The sequence below is a fragment of the Kryptolebias marmoratus genome, linkage group LG8 (assembly GCF_001649575.2).
Source record: "Kryptolebias marmoratus isolate JLee-2015 linkage group LG8, ASM164957v2, whole genome shotgun sequence".
In the NCBI taxonomy this organism is placed as follows: Eukaryota; Metazoa; Chordata; class Actinopteri; order Cyprinodontiformes; family Rivulidae; genus Kryptolebias; species Kryptolebias marmoratus.
Genome location: NC_051437.1, coordinates 546,593 through 565,843, shown reverse-complemented (window position 1 = coordinate 565,843; position 19,251 = coordinate 546,593). Strand labels below are relative to the sequence as shown.

The following is a 19,251-nucleotide window of genomic DNA, read 5'->3' as shown; positions in this document are numbered from 1 at the left end:
TTCACCGGGGTGAACCCCAACGTACAGGCACCAAGATGGGGGGCAACAAGTATGCCCACTCCTGCTAGGCGCCTCTCACCGGGGACAACTCCAGAGTGAAAGAGTGTCCAACCCCTCTCAAGGAGACTGGTTCCAGAGCCAGAGCCGTGCGTTGAGGTGAGCCTGACTATTTCTAGCCGGAGAATTGGACCTGCTTTTAATGCAGAGCTGCTTGAGGACCTGACGTTCAGTCAATATTGACTTTAAGCCTCGTCCTTTGAGCTCAGAGATTTCTCCAGAGTCTTGAAATCTTTTAATGATATTACAAACTCTAGATGATGAGTTTGATTCAAAATCTTACCAATTTTTCATTGAGGAACACTACTCTGAAATTGTTCCAATATTTTTAAATGCAGTTTTTCACAGACTGATAAACCTCTGCTCAGCTTTACTTCTGACAGATTGTTTTTACACAGTCCTATTATTGATTTTTTGGTAATTAACCTAATTTGTTGTAAAATGCTCCTCCTCCTGTTTCTTACTTGTACCACTTGCTTTTACATCTTTTTGTTGCCCATATCTTCTTTATAATTTGATGTTGCCATCAAATTCAAAATTACCATATTTCTTTAGTTTGTAAGTTTCAGTGTTTGATATGTTTACTATGTTCCATTGAAGAAAAAACCTTTATCAAATTTTCAAATTATTGCATTCTGGTCTTTATTGACATTTTAAAGAATGTCTCAATTTTTTTGGAATTGGGGTTGTAGAAAAGATAATCATAAAAATTAGGAAGGAGATGCAATTCTTAGACATATATACAGAAGTTTGCCCATTTAGGGCTTCATAGGTGATCAATAAAACTTTAAAATCAACTCTAAAACAAACAACGAGCGAATGAAGGGAAGCAGCACAGGGAAACATGTTCACACTCTTGTTTGTGTTAAAAGACGAGCTGCAGCGTTGTGAACTAGCTGCAGTCATAAGAGGTCGGCCTGGTTAACACCAACATACAGGGAGTTTGTCAGGTTGGCAGGAGAGAGAAGCAAACCCAGAATGCAGACTCAACTTTAAAAAATAAACTAATTTATTAAAATAAAAAGAACCAACAACAAAAGCTGACGAGGCATCCAAACTAGAATAAATACAAAAACATGAACAAAATCCGGACATGAGCAAGACATGAAACAACGAGCCAGCACAAGAAGCGACAATGAACCAGCAGTGAGTGGAGGAAATGACCAGGTTTTAAAAGCAGAGGGTATTTGGGTGAAGTGGGCACAGGTGAGATGATTACAAAACTAGGAGCAGGAGTAGGTGGGCATGAGAAAGCAAACGAGAGACTGAGGAGAAGTGAATGATGACAGAGGCACAGAGACAAGACAAAACATGAAGACAACAAAAGAAACAATAAACCAAATGCAAAAACACTCTTAACAGACTAATTGGTAAGAATGTCTTTGGTTTTCAGAAACCAACATAAAGCTTTGCACTTTTTTGAGAAAATGAGCTAAACTAAAAGAGGAATCGAAATTACTGTAATGATGCTTTACAGGCGTTTTATCCACGTTTTTAAACAATGGCAAAAAAAAATTTAGACAAAACTGCACACAGCGGAGCTGTTTATTTAAACGTATTTTTCAGAATATGAAAAGGCTGAATTCTTTCTTATTGTAGAAGTCATTTTCAAGAAATGATCATTATCAGGATTACGCTGATAAACAATGAGCAAGTAAATGGTATCTGTTCAACATAAACTTTGTTTTTTATCAGCCTCAAGGCTCTAGTTTTGGCTATTGTCAAATATTTTAATGGCATTTCATTTTTGTGTGTGTAGTTCCTGGTCCGCCTGGCTCTTTGAGATTTGAAAGCCCTACAAATACATCACTGACTCTCTACTGGACTCCTCCACTTGAAATCAATGGCAAGCTTGTGGGATATATGGTGCAGTACCAGCAAGGTAAAGTTAGACTTTTGGAACAACAAACCTATTTGACTGCAAGAAGTTGAATTTATATTGTAAAAACAGCCCTTCACTCTGTAAGACAAAGTAATAATTTGATTAAGATGAATCAAATAAGCTACATTTGGCATTTGAACCTGTTACCTATGTAAGAACCCAGGGCAAATACCTCAAAGCTGTACATAATTAAAGTGTAACCCTGTTGACATCTCTTTGGTTTGTGCTTGATATTTAGAAGTAAAAAGTCATAACAGACTACTGAGAATGCAAGAGATCAAGGATCCAAATAAAAATGACATTACACTGAAAGATCTGGACCCCAGCAGCTACTACATCTTTAAAGTCATGGCACGAACCGCAGCTGGAGATGGCCCTCCCATAACAGAGAGGGGAGCCACCATGCTCGAAGGAGGTGAGACCACAGTCATTTCTTGTTATTCTGTGTTGCATGTTCTGATATTCAGGAGCAGTCCACTTGCACACACATACATTCAAACCATCAGTCTAATTTACAATTTTAATTTAATTATTTACTGGTAACATCAAAAGTTACCTTGATTTTTCATTCCTCTGTCCAGGGATGAAATGTCAGGAAGTTTATACAGTTTCTTGAAAAAGTATTCATATAGCTGAACTTTTTAGCTTGCAGTCTTTTAAGTTTGTAAAAGAGCCCTAAAATCCTGTGCAACTAATAGCCTCACCTAAGTCACCTAATTAGTAAATAGAGTCTACCTGTGTGTAATTTAATCTCAGTATAGATCCAGCTGTTTTTTGGGCCTCAGAGATTTGTTACAGAACACTAAACACTTTCATGAAGACCAAGGAACACACCAGGTAGTTTAGAGATAAAATTGTTGAGAAGTTTAAAGCAGGGTTATGTTATAAAACAATATCCCACGCTCTGAACATCTAACAGAGCTCTGTTCCATCCATCATCTGAAAATAGAAAGAGTTTGGCACAACTGTAAACCTACAAAGACATGACCGTCCATCTGAACTCACAGACCGGGACAGAGAGCAATAATCTGAGAAGCAGCCCCCTATCTCTGGAGGAGCTGCAGAGATCCGCAGCTCAGGTGGGACAATCTGTCCACAGGACAGCTATTAGTCATGCTCAACAAATCTGTCCTTTATGGAAGAGTGTCAAGAAGAAAACCATTGCTGAACATAAGCCAGTAAGTTCTGTTTGTAGAAGAAGCTGCTCAGATCAGATCAGACCAAAACTGAACTTTTTGGCTTTAAGTAAAATGCTATGTGTGATGGAAAACTAACACTGTGCATTATCTAGAACTACCCCACTGTGAAACATTATGGTGGCATCATCATGTTGTGGGGAGGCTTTTCTTCAGCAGAGTTAGGGAAAGCTGGTCAGAGTTGGTGGGAAGATGGATGGAGCTAAATGGTCCAGGAAGGGGCTGAAGACCTGAAACTGGGATTAAGGTTCACTCTAGCAGGACAACAACCTGAAACATCCAGCTAGAGCCACAATTGAATGGGTTAGATCAAAACATATTCATGTGTTAGAATGAACAACTCAAAGTCTAGACCTAAATCCAACAGAATCTGTATCAAGACTTGAAAACTGCTGTTCACAAACACTCCCCATCTAAGCTGACTGAGCTTGACTCAAGAGGTATGAATACTTTTTCAAAGAACAGTAAATGGTTTTAGAATTATGTCTTTATTTTTAAGTCTTATGCATGTATGTTGAATGGGATAATACATTTAAAGTCCATGTTTGGACAACAATTTGTTCTTAAACAAAAAAGGTATTGTTTTTTGTTTGTTTCTTTGTTTGTTTTCACACTGGATCAACTTAAAGATAAGCAAGTTTCTAATAATGTCTTTTTTGACAGAAATGTAAAAGTGTGACACTCCAGATTCTTTTTATAAGTAGGACCTACATATAAAATGTTAGTAAAACAGGATTTTCCTCTGTTGCAAATCAGTCAGGTGGCTCTACGCATTTCTTTATGCACTAATTCATCTGCCTTGTAGCTTCCTGTTTGATTTTTTTTTTTTTAACTTTGTGTTGTAGAGAGCACCAAATATGGAACCTACTTTCATGAAGCCCATTATGATTCAAAATATGAGAGAAGTTCCAATCAGAAAGTGACATACCTTGACCTTGAAGTTTGGCTTGAATGGTTTTGGATGGTTTATTTGGCTGTTTTGCTACCATCCAGACTATTTCTCTGATCAATGTGGGGTTGCATTTCCTCTTGCATCCACACTGTGGGAGGTTAACTACAGTCCCAAGAATCTAAATTTTTAAAACAATACTGTGGTTAGAGGATATATTGTGGTTTAGCATATATTTGTAAAATAAACAACAAATCTTTTCTTTTCATAATTTTTTTTGCTTACTCTACCACATCCTTAAATCCACACAGATGCATATTGCTTTTAACAAAATGACCTTTCATAAGAAATGAAGCTTTGTTTCAATGAGCTGTAAGACTACCATCTAATTTATCCACATCTGGGTGTGACCTCATCAGGCTGGAAATCTGTGGCTTAAAAGACAAAAAATGAAGTGCCCGATAATCAAAAGGTTGGTGAATAAATACTCGGCCTCAAAAGCCTTTAGGTCATTCAAATATCAGAAAACAGTAACAAATTCTCTTAGGATGAGATTCTAATCATTTGAGGTTTGGCAATCTGATACATGCCTTCTCCTAGTCCACATATTAAAATATTGTAGGGCAAAAAACAGAATCCCTAAATTTCCCCCAATGTATGGTCAGTGTGGGAGTGTGTATAATACAGGGCAAATGATGCTTTTACTGTAAAGTTTTCTGTCTGGTCAAAATGACCAAAAACATCCCTAAACATGCTGACTCTTCACCAGTTCTCATACTTGGTAACATTTGGGAATGTCAATGTGGGATAACATAGCGTGAAGCCCCCCCCACACACACACACACACACACATTCACATTTTAAGTATTACATTATCTGTCTTTAAGTCTGTCTGCCCAAATGTATACAGTTGTATATAAAGTTTTGCCAGACACAGCTTATCTATTCATCAGCTGATCCTGTCTTTAAAACATCACTCCCAGAAATACATACAAACATCATAGATTCAACATGATTTTCCTTAATTCTCATCAATTAATTTGAATTAAACACATCATAGTTGCTTAAGAATGTGGCTGCTGCTGAAGCACAGCTGCAGGCTGCCAGGCAAGGCCAGGGCCAAATGCGTGACTTTTGGATGTCCCGCACAGGGTGATGCAGGACAAGGGACAGGAGGGGCTAAATGCGGGACCGTCCAGCTCAATGCGGGACGGTTGGCAAGTATGCAGTTCTATGTCCATTCATTGCTCCAAAATCTTTCTTTGTCTTTCTCTCCCTGTAGCTCCTCCATCAAATATTACCATAGTTTCCAGTAACACATCATTCAACCTGAGCTGGGTGCCTGGAGAGCGAGAACGGAATCATGGCTTTCATATCCACTATATCAGGAAAAGTGGTAAGAACAGGACTCTTAGAGACATGGATTTAGTCAACATTGAAACGTTCACTGTTCTGACATGACTATGAAAATGATGCTTTACAGGAACAATTATTATTAGTCCATTTTCTTTACTGACTTTTCTAAAATGCTTACACTGGCTCCCTATAGCTCAGAGAATAGACTTTAAAATACTTCTCTTAGTTTATAAATCACTGAATGGCTTAGCACCACAATGCATTAAAGATTTACTACTGTCGTATCAACCCTCCAGACTGCTCAGGGCTTCTGGTTCTGGTCTACCCAGAACCAGAACCAGAACCAAACATGGAGAAGCAGCTTTCAGCTTCTATGCACCACAAATCTGGAACAAACTTCCAGAAAACAGTAAAACAGCTGAAACATTGAGTTCCTTTAAATCAAGGCTAAAACCCACCTGTTTAGAGTTACTTTTGAATCATAATAAATGGAACACTGACCAACATATTTGATTATGGTACTGACAAAATGTAAAATTTGCTACTGGTTTCTCATTTGGTGACTGGTTGTTGTTTTTAGGACTTTTTATTTTTGTGTTTTTATGATGTAAAGCACTTTGAACTGCCTTGTTGCTGAAATGTGCTATACAAATAAACTTGACTTGACTTTTCCATGCAGGGTTGCAGGAAAGCTGGTGTCAATCTCCAGCGGTGATTGTGGTACACCCTGAACAAGTTGCATATATATATATATACACACACACGTGTGTGTACATTCACATATATATGTATATATACATATACATAATTATGTGCATATATGCATACATACATATATATGTGTGTGTGTATGTATCTATATTCAGTAGATGCTAGAGAAGTAAACAATAATCTTTTCTCTGACTTTATTTAAGGCAGTCACTTCTAAAGGTAAAAAAATTATGCAATCATGTATTTTACATTACATTTTTTTTAATTGGTAATACTCTGTAGAAATTTGATTTCACTTTATCATTGAAGGGTTTTTGTAATAAAGGTCAGTTTTTGTTGACCATGATTGATTTATGGCAACAATAAAAGCATAAAAATATTCAAAACTTTTAATAGGCGCTGCATCTGCAATACACATCCAGGCTGTCCATTAAATGTTAAATAAACCACTTAAACTTTTTAGAGGTTTTAGACATTTTACTAGGACAACTGGAATTATGGATTTTAAATTGCAATTTAAAATTATGATCTGAATATAAATATATTTTTTTAATTTCAATTCTGATTAGTAAGAATGTTGTGACCAGGAGAAATGCTATTATTTAAATCTGCTAGTAACTAGAGATATAAGTGTGATTTCAATATATGGTAAAACAGTGTGCCGAACTTTGTGCCAGCTTAGGCGAGCAAATTGGCTGAGTTGAGCAGATGTGTGACACATTGTTGGCTCAGCCTGATATGCATGTACTCATCAGTCTCACCTTGTGCTGTCAGGATCTGTGCTTTTTAGTTGTTTTTTGTGTTTACCTTTATGAGTTTATTAGTTTTGTTATGACGTTTATTTTTGTGTTTTTGTAATTTTGTGTTCGTTTTTATTCCTTTGTGTTTCTCTGTGCCACCAGCTTATTTCTGCTCAGTCAGTCCTGCTCTTCTGTCCTTTTTCTCCCACTCACATCTGTTCCCTGTAATCATTAGTTTCACTTGTTGCAACTTACCTCATTGGTACTCTGGTTTTACCCTCATTCAGCATTCAATCATTCTGTTTTCCTGCCAGCTTTTCTCCATGCCTCTTTGCTTGTCTGTTGGTTTTTCCTACCCGTTCTGAGTTCCTTGAAGTTAGTTCCTTGTGTTTTGTTATTATTATTATTTTTTAAGTCTGCACCTAATCTGGCTCTCATGTGAGTCAGCATCTCTGGGTTCTATTCACAACATCATAATATGACACATGTTCAACTTGATGGCACAAATTATTCTTCAGAGAGCTGTAGGTACCTTAACAGCTGCTCCGTAACATTATTATGTATCTGCGTTTTAGATATTTATTAAACCTAACAATAGTTAGCATTGTAAAAACACACTGAATGTAAAAACCAATAGATTATCTTGATTGGTTGCTCATGTGTTATGTTCACAAGTAAACCAACTTCAGAGAAGCAGCGACCGATGGAGACTTGCAGGTGGATCTGATGCAAATCCAAAAGGATTTAAAAACAATGCAACTGGATTTCTGTTGTGTAGTTGGAAGATATTTTGACTCCCTCTTTCTCAGGGCTGTTTAAACTAAAATGTTTTTCATTGAAACTGTAACATTTATGTTGCAGTTCGGCCGTTTGTTTACATGACAACAGCAATCTGATTCTCTGGCACTGAAGCTTTTTAAACCCAGCTCTCAGAGGGGAATTTTTCAGAACTAAACTCCTTCTGCATTTCAAAGGAAGCCACAATATGTGAAACTGCACATGCACACCACAGACTGCAAGTACATCAACAACAACAGTAATGGCAGGTAGCAGGGTGCTGTTTCTGTTACTCCTTCGTTTCAAGATTTAGCAGTAACCTAACCTCACTGTCAGTCCAAACAAATATTATAATATAATATATTTTGCCTTTTTGGTTGTAACTGCTTCTATGCTTGTCTGCTCACATGCGTGTGTAAGCGTCAGCTAGTGTCCAGGCAGGTTCAACGAACATAGCAGCACTATGTGAACATGTAACTTTTTTCCAATCATCATCTGAAAATCTTCAACATTTCCAGGAGATCATTTATGTGTAAACAGGGCCTCAGTTCAAAGCTGGAGAGTGTGGAGATGTAAGCTTTTAATTGCGTGGAATGCTCCCTTATGCAGGTTACATTCACATGCAGATAAGATTACTCCCATCCCAATGGAGAGTCATTAGGGTCTTTATATGCCTTGCTTACAGAAGAGACGTCTTGGACACATTGATGAAGGTGTGTATTAGGAGAAAAATGACCAGGTATTAGACTTAACGCTCCACTGGAAACAAAAGATTACGAAAAAAACAACAGCTGAACTTCTATTCTGTAGTTTAGGATGTGTTGCTTCCCATCCAAGGAGCTTTCTCCTTTTAAAACTAGAGAGTGTGGTGTTCCAAGCTTTAACCTGCATGAGATGCTCCGTTGTGCAAGCTGATTTCACATGCAGATTAATCTCATTCCCCTCCCACTTGGAGAGTTGTTAGGGTCTTTCTTTGCCTGGCTCACAAGAGAGACATCTTGGTGTGAGTTAGAGGGACATGACTGAGTATCAGGCTTAATGCTTTATTGTACATTTTAGAAAGCTGAAATCTGAGACCTCCTTTGTTTAAAGTACAGTTTTCTCGTTTGACTTAAATGGTTTCTTTCACCCTCTCTCAAACCATCTGTCTTCTCAGTCCAAAATATTAATATTTTGGTTCTCAAAACAGTGCCCCTTATCCTTGAGGTGCAGGTGAACAGCTGAGTCATCTGATGAAGTTACTATTCAGGAATCAGTTCAGGAAGAACCCATGGGTGAAGACAGAACTTGAGGACAGGTTTCACAAAAATAAAGATTTTAATTACAAACTAAAAGGCTGACAGGGCAGCAAAACAGGATACCAAACTGGAAATAACAAGTAGCACACAAGAAACAGGTGGGAGAACAATGTAACAGGATGATGGACTGCTAAGTGAAAGAGAACTGGGAGTATAAGAGGGCTGAGAGGAATAATTACTAGCAATGACAGCTGAGACTAGTGAACATCAGGAGCAGGTGTGAATTGTCAACTAAGGGCAAAAATGTCTAAGGGAATAATGGCTGATGACACAGGGAGACTGGGAAACTAAACTCAAGGAATATCAAAAATAAAACAAAGAAAACACACAAGAACAAAAGGAGTAAAACAAAACAAACCAACAACCACAAAAACAAAGGGTCATGACAGTTACATCAGTAAATGTATTGATGATGTCACCCTATCTACCCAAATTAGAAACCCTGGCTTAATGGAGAGGTGAGGTGTCTTCTGAAGGTATGTAATGCAGCATTCTGATAAGAAGACACTGAGACTAAAATAAGCAAGGAAGAACCTTGAGAGTGGAATTAAAAAAGCAAAGTGGGAGGGATATTAGATCCTATGTTATAAATATGGTAATTATTGTATATCTGGCAACACTGATGCCGGGCTTTCAACAAGGCATGCATGCAGTTTGGAGCATGTAAACAGTTACATCCAAAATGGTGAATACACAAACATTTGTTTGGAGCGACAGTGAGGCTGGGTTGCTGCTACATGTTGAAAAGGGGAAGTAATATAAACTGCATTCTGCTGTCTGCTATTATTACTGTTGTTTATGTACTCATGCATGTGCAGAACAGCTATTGACTGCAGCCATCTGAGGTGCACGTGCAAATTCACACTCTCCAGCTTCCTTTGAAATGCAAATGGGAGTGTCCAAAATCTTGACTCTGAGACCTGGGATAAGAAATCTTTGGTTGTCATGTACAGGAATGGCTGAACTGCAGCAAGAAATCAACTTCACTCAAACACAGAGTTGTGTAAGCAGCTCCTTAAATTGTTAAACTGTCATTAATAGTACTAGTGCCTTCCAAAAACCTTAAATTTTGAAATTATTATAGCTGTAGTAAAAAGCTAGATATTTTTTATTTCAGATCAATGATGCCCCTTAGCAAGAGGTGAATAAATCAAAATCTATAGGAATCCTATATGGCTGAAAACAGCAACAGGTGTCAGATTACATGGATGAAGAGAACATAAAATAAGAATAATGTATAAATGTATTAAATGTTTACACTGTAAATACATTCTCTTAAAGGCAACAGCATAAATTCTTTAACATTTTTTGCCATAATTTTGGGTGGCTGTACTGTATTTTTGGTTAATTAAAAAAGTACTTGTTAGAAAAATGCTGTATCAGTTTAACATTAACAGACTGTTGTTTGGTTCCCTTTTTTGTGTTTTTATCAATTCGTTATGGAACAAACAACTTAACTATGTTGCAACACTTGTTTTTGTGTGTTTCTGTGTGCAGTTGGTGGTCAGTGGGAAGAGTCAGAAGTGGTCAACTCCTCCCAGGGTTTCTATTCTATGACAGGCCTCCAAACAGGAACACAGTACCACCTAAAGATTGTGTATGGAAATGACACTCACTGGCAACATGAGATATCGACCAAAGGACCAGGTGTGTGTGCAGAAATCTGCAAAATTAGGATTTTATTTAAAAATGTAAAAAATGAAAGACTTAGCTTTCCATGAAAGAATCCTGATTGTCTGCTACCTTTCAAGACAGAGTTTTGACCTAAGATTATCTCATGTTGAGCAATGACAAAGTTGTAGCCTTTTTGGTCAAACCATGAAAACAATAAATGACATTTCATGTAATATTGTGAGATATCACACTTAGACTACGTGTTGGGAATGACTCTCAGCCACTAATACATCCCATTTTAGCTCAGTATCTGTAATAGTTATGGCCATTATTGCGTTGGCTAATGCTGATCACCTTTAGCATCCATCTTGAATTAGACTAATTAAGCAGTTGTTGATGTACATCCAATGACTACTTTCCGCAAAATTCACTGAAATTCACCCAGTTATTCAGGCAACATTTTGCTAACAGACAAACAAGGTTGACTCCAACAGTTAATGCTAAAGTTTTAATCAAGAATCTTGCACAATCAGTAGCACTTGTGATGTGAATGACTCTCAGCTACAACCATAACCCAGTTAACCCAATTCAAGATGACCAATGTAGCCAACTGACATAAGCCAACAAAAAAGGGGGGTTAACTGACTCTATTTTACAGATATTGACCTAATGTAAAGAGATGAAGAGGTTCAGCTGCACTTACCATTGTTCTGCATTTATGATGATATCTTTGTCTCCCAGTGCCATCAGAGATGCTTGGTGGGTCTGTCACCCAAGGCTGGTTAATAGGACTCATCAGTGCTGTCATCCTTCTCATACTGATCCTCCTCATCCTCTGCCTTGTTAAACGCAGCAGGGGTGGAAAATATGCAGGTACAACAACACACATGATCTGGCACAGCAGATTGCTACACTGCATGTGAACTAAAAGTTTACTGATGTGGGACTTTTATTCATATTTTTAATTACAGTGAAAGACAAAGAAAACAAGGAGGTGGGTTCTGAAGTTTGGCCGATGAAAGATGAGACCTATGGAGATTACAGGTGGGTCAGCTAAAGGGAAACTCATCATATTTGCATTTTTCCAGCAGATGCTGGAAAAGTAGAAAAAGAAACAGAGAACTATATCTTGTGTATGTTTTTAAGAAGTCTTTATCATGATGAACATTCACGCCTGAATTCATCAACCGACTGCAATTCTTTTGCTTTGGCTAAGACAGAGAAAATAGATTTTGCACATCCTTGAACTCAAGAGGCACTCTCCTTAAATAGATGGGAATGTTTGCTGTTTGCATCAAATATTTACCATCTTCTAAGAGCTGGTGGTAATAGCATCTTAGAAAAAAGACCAAACAGTGAGCAGTATTTGCTGCATTGCTGCCTTCAAAGAAACATATCTCAGATTACCTTTCGTTATATAGCTCTTTTTATAAATGCAGACATTATTCAAACTGCCTGACAAAGATGCCTAGTTTGCACAAACATATACAGACATCAACAAACTTGTTTGTACCCCGAAATAACTTGAAACTGATAAAAGTAATAATATGACAAAATGACTAAAAATCAATTAATAAAATTCAGTTGTTGCTTTAGAATTTTGATTCACCAGAATAAAAGAAAAAAGTTGAACTAATGAAACTGGCCTTGGTCCCTTTAACTTAATATTTTGTTGCACAACCTTTTGAGACAATCACTGCAGTCAAGTGATTTCTGTAACTCTCTCTGAGACGTCTGCACCTGTCCACAGGTGTTCTGGTCCACTCCTCATGAACAAACTGCTCCATCTGTCTCAGGTTTGAAGGCTTCCTTCTCCAGACTGCAGCTTTCAGCTCCTTCCACAGATGTTCAACAGGATTTAGATCAGGGCTCAGAAGGCCACTTTCAGAATGGTCCAATGTTTGTTCTGAGACATTCCTGATGTTTTTAGCCGTGTTTTTGGTCATTATCTTGTTAGTACCAATGACCTGAGACTGAGACCAAGCTTTCTGTCACTGGGCAGCACATTTAGCTCCAGAATGCCTTGATAGTCTTGAGATTTCATTGGACCCTGAACAGATTCAGGACACCCTGTGTCAGATACAACAAAGCAGTCCACTTTGAATCTGATACTAATGAACCTTGACCTTGGAGTTCACCTCTGATTTCTTTACAAGTTGTTCTGAGCTCTTTGGTTACCATTTCTAATATCCGTTTCTTCAGTTTGTCATTGTGTTCCTCTTGAAGCCACATCCAGACACGTTGTCTCCAGGCCTGTGGACCTTAAACTTCTGAATAATCTGAGCAGCTGCAGTCAGAGGAACATCCAGCTGCTTTGAGACGCTCTTATAGTCTTTACCTTTAACATGCTGTCAATCATTTTCTGTCTCAGCTCCTGAGACAACTCTGTCCTCAGGTCTCTGTGCTCCATGTTCAATAAAGTTCAATGAACTATGTACCACAATGAACAAATGATGCTGATGAAAGGACACATCTTAGTTTAACATGTCTCTAAGCTCAAGTTATTTTCAATCTTCTCCACAGGTACCATCCTTTTTGTCAAGACAAGTTTCACTAGTTTTTTTTATTTTATTCTTTGTCACCAAAATTCAAAAGAAATGTATGATTGTTAATAATTTAATTTTAATGATAATTTTATTGTTAGTTTCTAGTTATTTCAGTGACCTTTATGTGTTTTTTCTTTAACAAAAGGGTACAAACAAATGTGTCTGTGTCTATATTTAGTGCTTTTTGCTCTGTGAATAAAACACTGAGATGAAGCAGATAACAGGTACAAATGATGTGCAAAACTGTGAAGCAAAAAACAGTTTAGTAATGACAGAAGCTAAAAGAAACTCCACTATCACCAGCCAGAAAACAAATCTACCGGTACATACTTTTCACTTTGTCTGAAGGCTATGTAGATTTTTCTCTTATCTCAAAGCTTAGTATAAAGACTGTAGAGCTTTTAAGAGAAAACACAACAAAGTAAAACTACATTTTCCATTGAAAGGATCCTTTCAGCTGTTCTTTTCCCTGTGCATCTATTGGTACAGCTCTCAATCTTTTTTTTTTTTCTTCTTTAATGCTTTTCCTGCAGATCCTTGGAGAGGTGAGGCAGTCAACCATCTCGCTGTTGTCACCTTTTTGTTACTGACATATTTTTGATAGTGCCTAAAAAAAAGAATAAAACTTGACAATCTTGTTTATGGACAGTAAAAATATTGTCAAGTTTATTTTATTTTATTTTCAACTTCACTTTGCCAAATGCTGCAATTGACTTTTCAGGAATCCATTCTGATCAATAACTGATTAGGTTATTTTAAAGGGGATAGTCTGGTCATTTCTAAGTGATGTTCTGTCATATTGATAATTAGTACCTTATGAGTCCACATTCCTCTATATTTTACTGTGTTGCTACAGTAAGTGGCTACACATCGATTTGGCATGTGCCTGTTACAACGTTCTTTTTTCTTAAAACGTTTGTTTTTTTTATTTTTTCTGAAAAAAATCTACTACAACTTCATAGATCTGCACTTTGGTGGTCCTCTCCAGAGTGAAACTGCATCAAACTAGACCTTTCAAAGTGTACCTTTAATCATTATATCAATTTATTTTATTTTCTCATTTTGGCTTCTGAATGTATCAGTCTGCCTGATCAGCACATCTGGTCAGTCAACTCCCTGTGGACTGATACGTCAAGCAGCTTCAGGAGACCACCATTCACATAGTAATCATTCCTTGATTGACAAAACTGTGACAAACTAAACAAACAGTGTCAGGCAAAAGTGTAGAGGTTTAACATTAGTTAATGTAGTGTTCTTTCACTGTGGTAGCTTTTGTTTTAGAAGCCTGAAAAACGATATGAAACAGGCCATGGTTTGGCCAGCCATTAGCCTAGCCTAGAGGAACCTTTGTCTCTTTCTCCATACTTTGTGTTGTATCACCGCTGATAACCATTTGATAAAACATCACTTCAGACATCACTTGATTGCTTCTTTAACACTCAAACACTGACCAAGTCTTCTCAACAGTATGGTGTTTTATGACACACTGACAATGCAACCATGTTTTAGTTGGCTGAAAACAGTGCAAAAACTTTTCATTCCATGTCAATGCTTGCTTGTTACTATTATCTCACTGCAATTTTTCATTTGTTTCTAGAAGGTTTGTCTTTGTCACTTTCAGTTCCACTTTGGTTCATTCCTTTTTTGCACGTTACAGATAAAACCCCTTTAATAAACACATTAATTATTTTTGTTTAACTGCTCTGAAAGGTTGAAAACAGGGGCACAAACCTGAATGGAGCTCCTCTCATTTGGATTAAAATTGGGACCCTTTTTGACTTAGGACAAACATCTTAAAGGAATAATTCAGAGATTGTCAAGTGGTGTTTTGTGAGGTTATCAGCAGTCAGTTTTCTACCTGCAGTTGTAAAAGTTATTGATCAGTTGCATTCTGATAGAGCTAAATATAGGTCTGAACTGCCTAAGTGCGCTTTCAAAACCTTTCCAGTCACTCTGCGTAGTCTGGAACTCTTTTTGATCCACATTCATTTGGGAGGCTGATATTTTCTGAGCAGGTGGCACAGTGGCATAGTGGTTAGAGCTGTTGCCTCTCAGCAAGAAGGTTGCAGGTTCGCTTCCCGGCCTGAGGCCTTTCTGGGTGGAGTTTGCATGTTCTCCCTGTGCACACGTGGGTTTACTCCGGGTACTCCGGTTTCCTCCCACAGACCAAAAACATGCATGTTAGGTTAATTGATGACTCTAAAATTGTCCCTAGGTGTGAATGGTTGTTTGTCTCGTTCGTCTATATGTGGCCCTGCGATGGACTTGCGACCTGTCCAGGGTGTCCCCCGCCTCTCGCACAGTGACTGCTGGGGATAGGCACCAGCTACCCACGACCCGGAATGGAGAAGCGGTTAAAGAAAATGGATGAATGGATGGATGGATGGATATTTTCTGAGCAAAGCTGTAGGACCTGCATCTGTTAGGTTAGGTTATTTAACCCTATCAGCAGATAACTCTGTAAAAATGTAACTCAAATGGGTATTGTCAGAATAGTATAGTTAAGATCTCTGAATGTATTGTCATTTTTAAAGAAATATTATCAGATCTGCTTGCAGCTGGTGACACTGAGTACCAGCAGGTTTATGAAAAGTGGCAGTATCAGAGAGTACTGGCCCACTTTGAGCATTGCTGCTGAGATTTCAAAGAGGACTAAGAACAGGTCATCAAGTTCCTCCTGAGCTGGAAACTATTTCTGATTTCTGACTCACCTGACAACCCTATTTATGCTGTTTCTTGTGAACATATGAGCCTAATTTTGTGTCAGTGTAACGCTCCTAATTAGGCTTCGATGGTGCTGCTTTTAAAATGTGTTACCTCACTGAGCTGCTAGCTTCAGCAATGCTAACTCTGCTATCAGGTGATGAGTGCTTGTGCACCATTGTCAGAAGAAGTTCCACACAGGAAAAGTGCATAAATTACATAGTTTCTGTCGCCACAGTGATTTTCTACACTAGCTTTTAATTTTCCTGCTTAGTTGCCTCTTCAGCTCAGCGACTACTGATCCCAGACTCTCAGAGTTTACAGTAACATCAGCGCCATGTCATGTGACTGACAGAGCAGCACCGGTGTGAGAGGAAAGGAGAGAACTAATTTAGTCATGTATGACTGCATTATCTGCTAATATTTGGCCTGCTTAATGAATCCGTACTGTTTTGTTTGACTTTGTATTAGAATGAAACATGTTTGGTGTCAGCTGGGCTGTTGGTTAGCAAATTCTTCATCAACTAACAGCAGAGAAAACTGCAGCTGGTGCTTGGGTGCCTTTTTTCCAGACATGCATATAACAGTGTATGTCCTGGACACACATTTGCATAGTAATTCAGATGTTTTTGATCAAGAAACCAGTGACAAACTAAACAAACAATGTCATGAAAAAGTTTAATATTAGCTAATCTAAAACGGGTTAAAAACAAAAACAACTGGACTTCTATTCTGAAGCTGAAGTCGTTTTGCTTCTCATACGAGGAGCTTCCTCAAGTTTCTCAATTTTTGAATTGAGAAAAAGCCTCGGATGAAAAGCTACAGAACAGAAGTCCAGTTGTTTTTGTTTTTAACCTTTTTTGGATTTACCATGGCCTGGATGTCTGAGAACCTACACCAGAATATTAGCTAATGTAGCATTATTTCACACTGGAGTTGTTGTTGTTGTTGTTGAAAAATAATAAACAATGGGCCCTGGTTTGGCTGTCTATTAGCTTAACCTGGATAAAGACTTTTGCCTTTTTCTCCATACTCCATGCTCTATGACTGATTTCATGGTTGATAATGTACTAACTAACGATAACTGTTTGACAAACGATCACTTCATAAATCACTAGCCTGTCCCTTCATCAGCAGCTGTCCTGATAATGTTCAGAGAGCAGTCTGCTTAAGATGTTGACTACTAATAACAACTCCATAGAACACCACTTTAAAACCATTTATTTTACTCACAGTGAACAAAGTCATGCTGCATCTTCTGCAGCTGTAGGTGAATTTGGCTATATATCACAAGTGAGCAACTGCTAAGCTCTAAATATGTCAAATTAGAAGCTTAGAAGTGCTTTTGTTTTATGTCTGTGACAAACGATATCATTCCACTACATTTTCACTTCTGTTACAACCATCTAAATCATACATAAAAGGCTTATACAACTTATTTATTGTGGTAGCTCCAAACAAAAACAAAACCTGTTTTTTACCTGAACACACTTGGAAAATGCACTAAATGCAGTTTTTCTGTCTACTGCAGCTTGTTGTTTTTTTTTTGTTGTTGTTGTTTAATTTGGCGTCATCATGTGACTTCTGTTTTACTGATTTTTAAAAGTTTTATGATAACATTTTACATCCCTCCCTGTTCGTAAGCTTTGCAGTTGTGATTGTTCAATACAATAGTGCTTCAGTAATCTTTCCAGCGTTTTCTTGTTGTGTTTAAAAATTTCTAACAGCCACTAATGATTTTTTGTGCATATTTTTGTAGCGATGGAGATGAGAAGCGCTCAGACAGCCAGCGGTCTCTGTGTGATGACAGTAAGGTGGGGAGTGATGACTCTCTGGCTGAATATGGAGACAGTGTGGACATCCAGTTCAACGAAGATGGCTCCTTCATCGGCCAGTACAGCGGTCGTGGTCCTGTTCCACATGGCCACGATGGCTCCAGTCCAGCTTCTCCAGATTCAGTCCCTCCTCCCCCCATGGCTCCATCCATGTCAAGCATCCTCAACCGGCCAAGCTAGATACACACACAAAACAACCCACATCAAAAACATACATTTGCACATGCATGCTTGCAATAAAACACTAAAGGGACAGACCACTCCTGATTCCACTGCCTGTTACACACACACACACACACACACACACACACACACAACCTGAAGCAAACATGTTAATCAGACAGCATTTTGCTCTAATGTAGGACAGACAGGAGGAGTGGAGAACAGGGCCAACTGTAGCAGCTGTTCATGAGTTTAAAATGAGTTACAACAGAAGTGTTGAATGATTGGCTCCACTTTGTTCATTCTTATGAAGGAAGTTGTACTGGATACAATGACAGCTAAACCATGAAACTGCCAGCCAAATCAAAGAACTTAACTACTTGTAGCTCTGGAATGGCTTGACTGGAAGCAAATCACTGATTTGGTCATTTTACATTATTTTTCTTAATTTTCTGGTACAGGGCTGGTGTGTGTGTGAGAGAGAGAGAGAAAGGTGTGTGTGTGTGTGTATGTGTGAGAGAGAGAGAGAGAGAGAGAGAGCGAGAGAGAGAGAGAGAGAGAGAGAGGTGTGTGTGTGAGAGAGAGAGAAAGGTGTGTGTGTGTGTGTGTGTGTGTGAGAGAGAGAGAGAGAGAGAGAGAGAGAGAGAGAGAGAGAGAGAGAGAGGTGTGTGTGGGTGTGAGAGAGAGAGAGAAAGAGAGAGAATTTGAGCAATGTATTTGTTCTTTCAAATCAAAATTGTCCAGAAGAACAAAAACGCTTAAAGTCTGGGTGATGGAGGTGCGGTTCTTTGCTTTCTGTCATAAATACATTAAATATGATTTATGGGTACTTTACTGACATAAATAATATGTATACACAAATCGAAATGGCATTATGTAGTATATGTTATAAGTAATATAAGTTATCTTTTAAATCTTTGAAAACAATTTTCCATTTTAATTCTTTTTTTGAAAAAACTTGGAGTTTTTGGGTGTGTACTGTTGAGCAGCAATGCACTCTTTGTTTCCACAGAGGGAAACTTTCTGAGTTTTTTCATTGGAAACATTTTACCAATCACCTCAAAACTCAAGAGTTTGACTGTATGCTTTATGTGTAGTAAAGGATTTTTACAAAACACAGTAACAAAACCATTTTGTTGAAACTTTTTTTTGTTTTTATAAGACATGTAATTCATTCTTAGTAAGAGTTATTTTTTACTTAAAACCACCATCTTTCCACACACTTTGTGTTTGTGTGCAAATACTGATCAAAAGATTTTTCTTTAGCCAGTTTTATTATTGAATAACTTCAAGCATTTAGATCAGAGTATGTGATTATTAGCATGTTTATGCTCTCCACTCCTGCTCTGTAACCTGCAGAGATGCAGTGACATTTGTTGCCAGAACAGCATCCAAGTGAGCTGTTTTCTTTCTTTCTATCAATCATTTGTTCAATTTATTCAATCCCAGCACCAGTGTAGAAAGAGGATGCATTTTCTTAACACT

General features: G+C 37.9%; 1 protein-coding gene across 3 annotated transcripts in view; it reads left to right on the top strand.

The window, feature by feature from the left end:
• Positions 1–18,318, top strand: part of LOC108249713 (neural cell adhesion molecule L1.1) — an 81,397-nt gene extending 63,079 nt beyond the window's left edge. For 2 of the 3 annotated variants that reach the window (XM_017439272.3, XM_017439270.3), the window contains 8 exons: positions 1,817–1,939; positions 2,178–2,354; positions 5,307–5,420; positions 10,404–10,553; positions 11,262–11,393; positions 11,492–11,564; positions 13,600–13,611; positions 17,529–18,318. In XM_017439272.3, coding sequence (XP_017294761.1) covers positions 1,817–1,939; positions 2,178–2,354; positions 5,307–5,420; positions 10,404–10,553; positions 11,262–11,393; positions 11,492–11,564; positions 13,600–13,611; positions 17,529–17,784 — 1,037 coding nt within the window. In that variant the 3' untranslated portion in view covers positions 17,785–18,318. The remainder of the gene's footprint in view (positions 1–1,816; positions 1,940–2,177; positions 2,355–5,306; positions 5,421–10,403; positions 10,554–11,261; positions 11,394–11,491; positions 11,565–13,599; positions 13,612–17,528) is intronic. The other variant, XM_017439271.3, reaches the window with a different exon arrangement.
• The last annotated feature ends 933 nt before the right edge of the window (positions 18,319–19,251 follow it).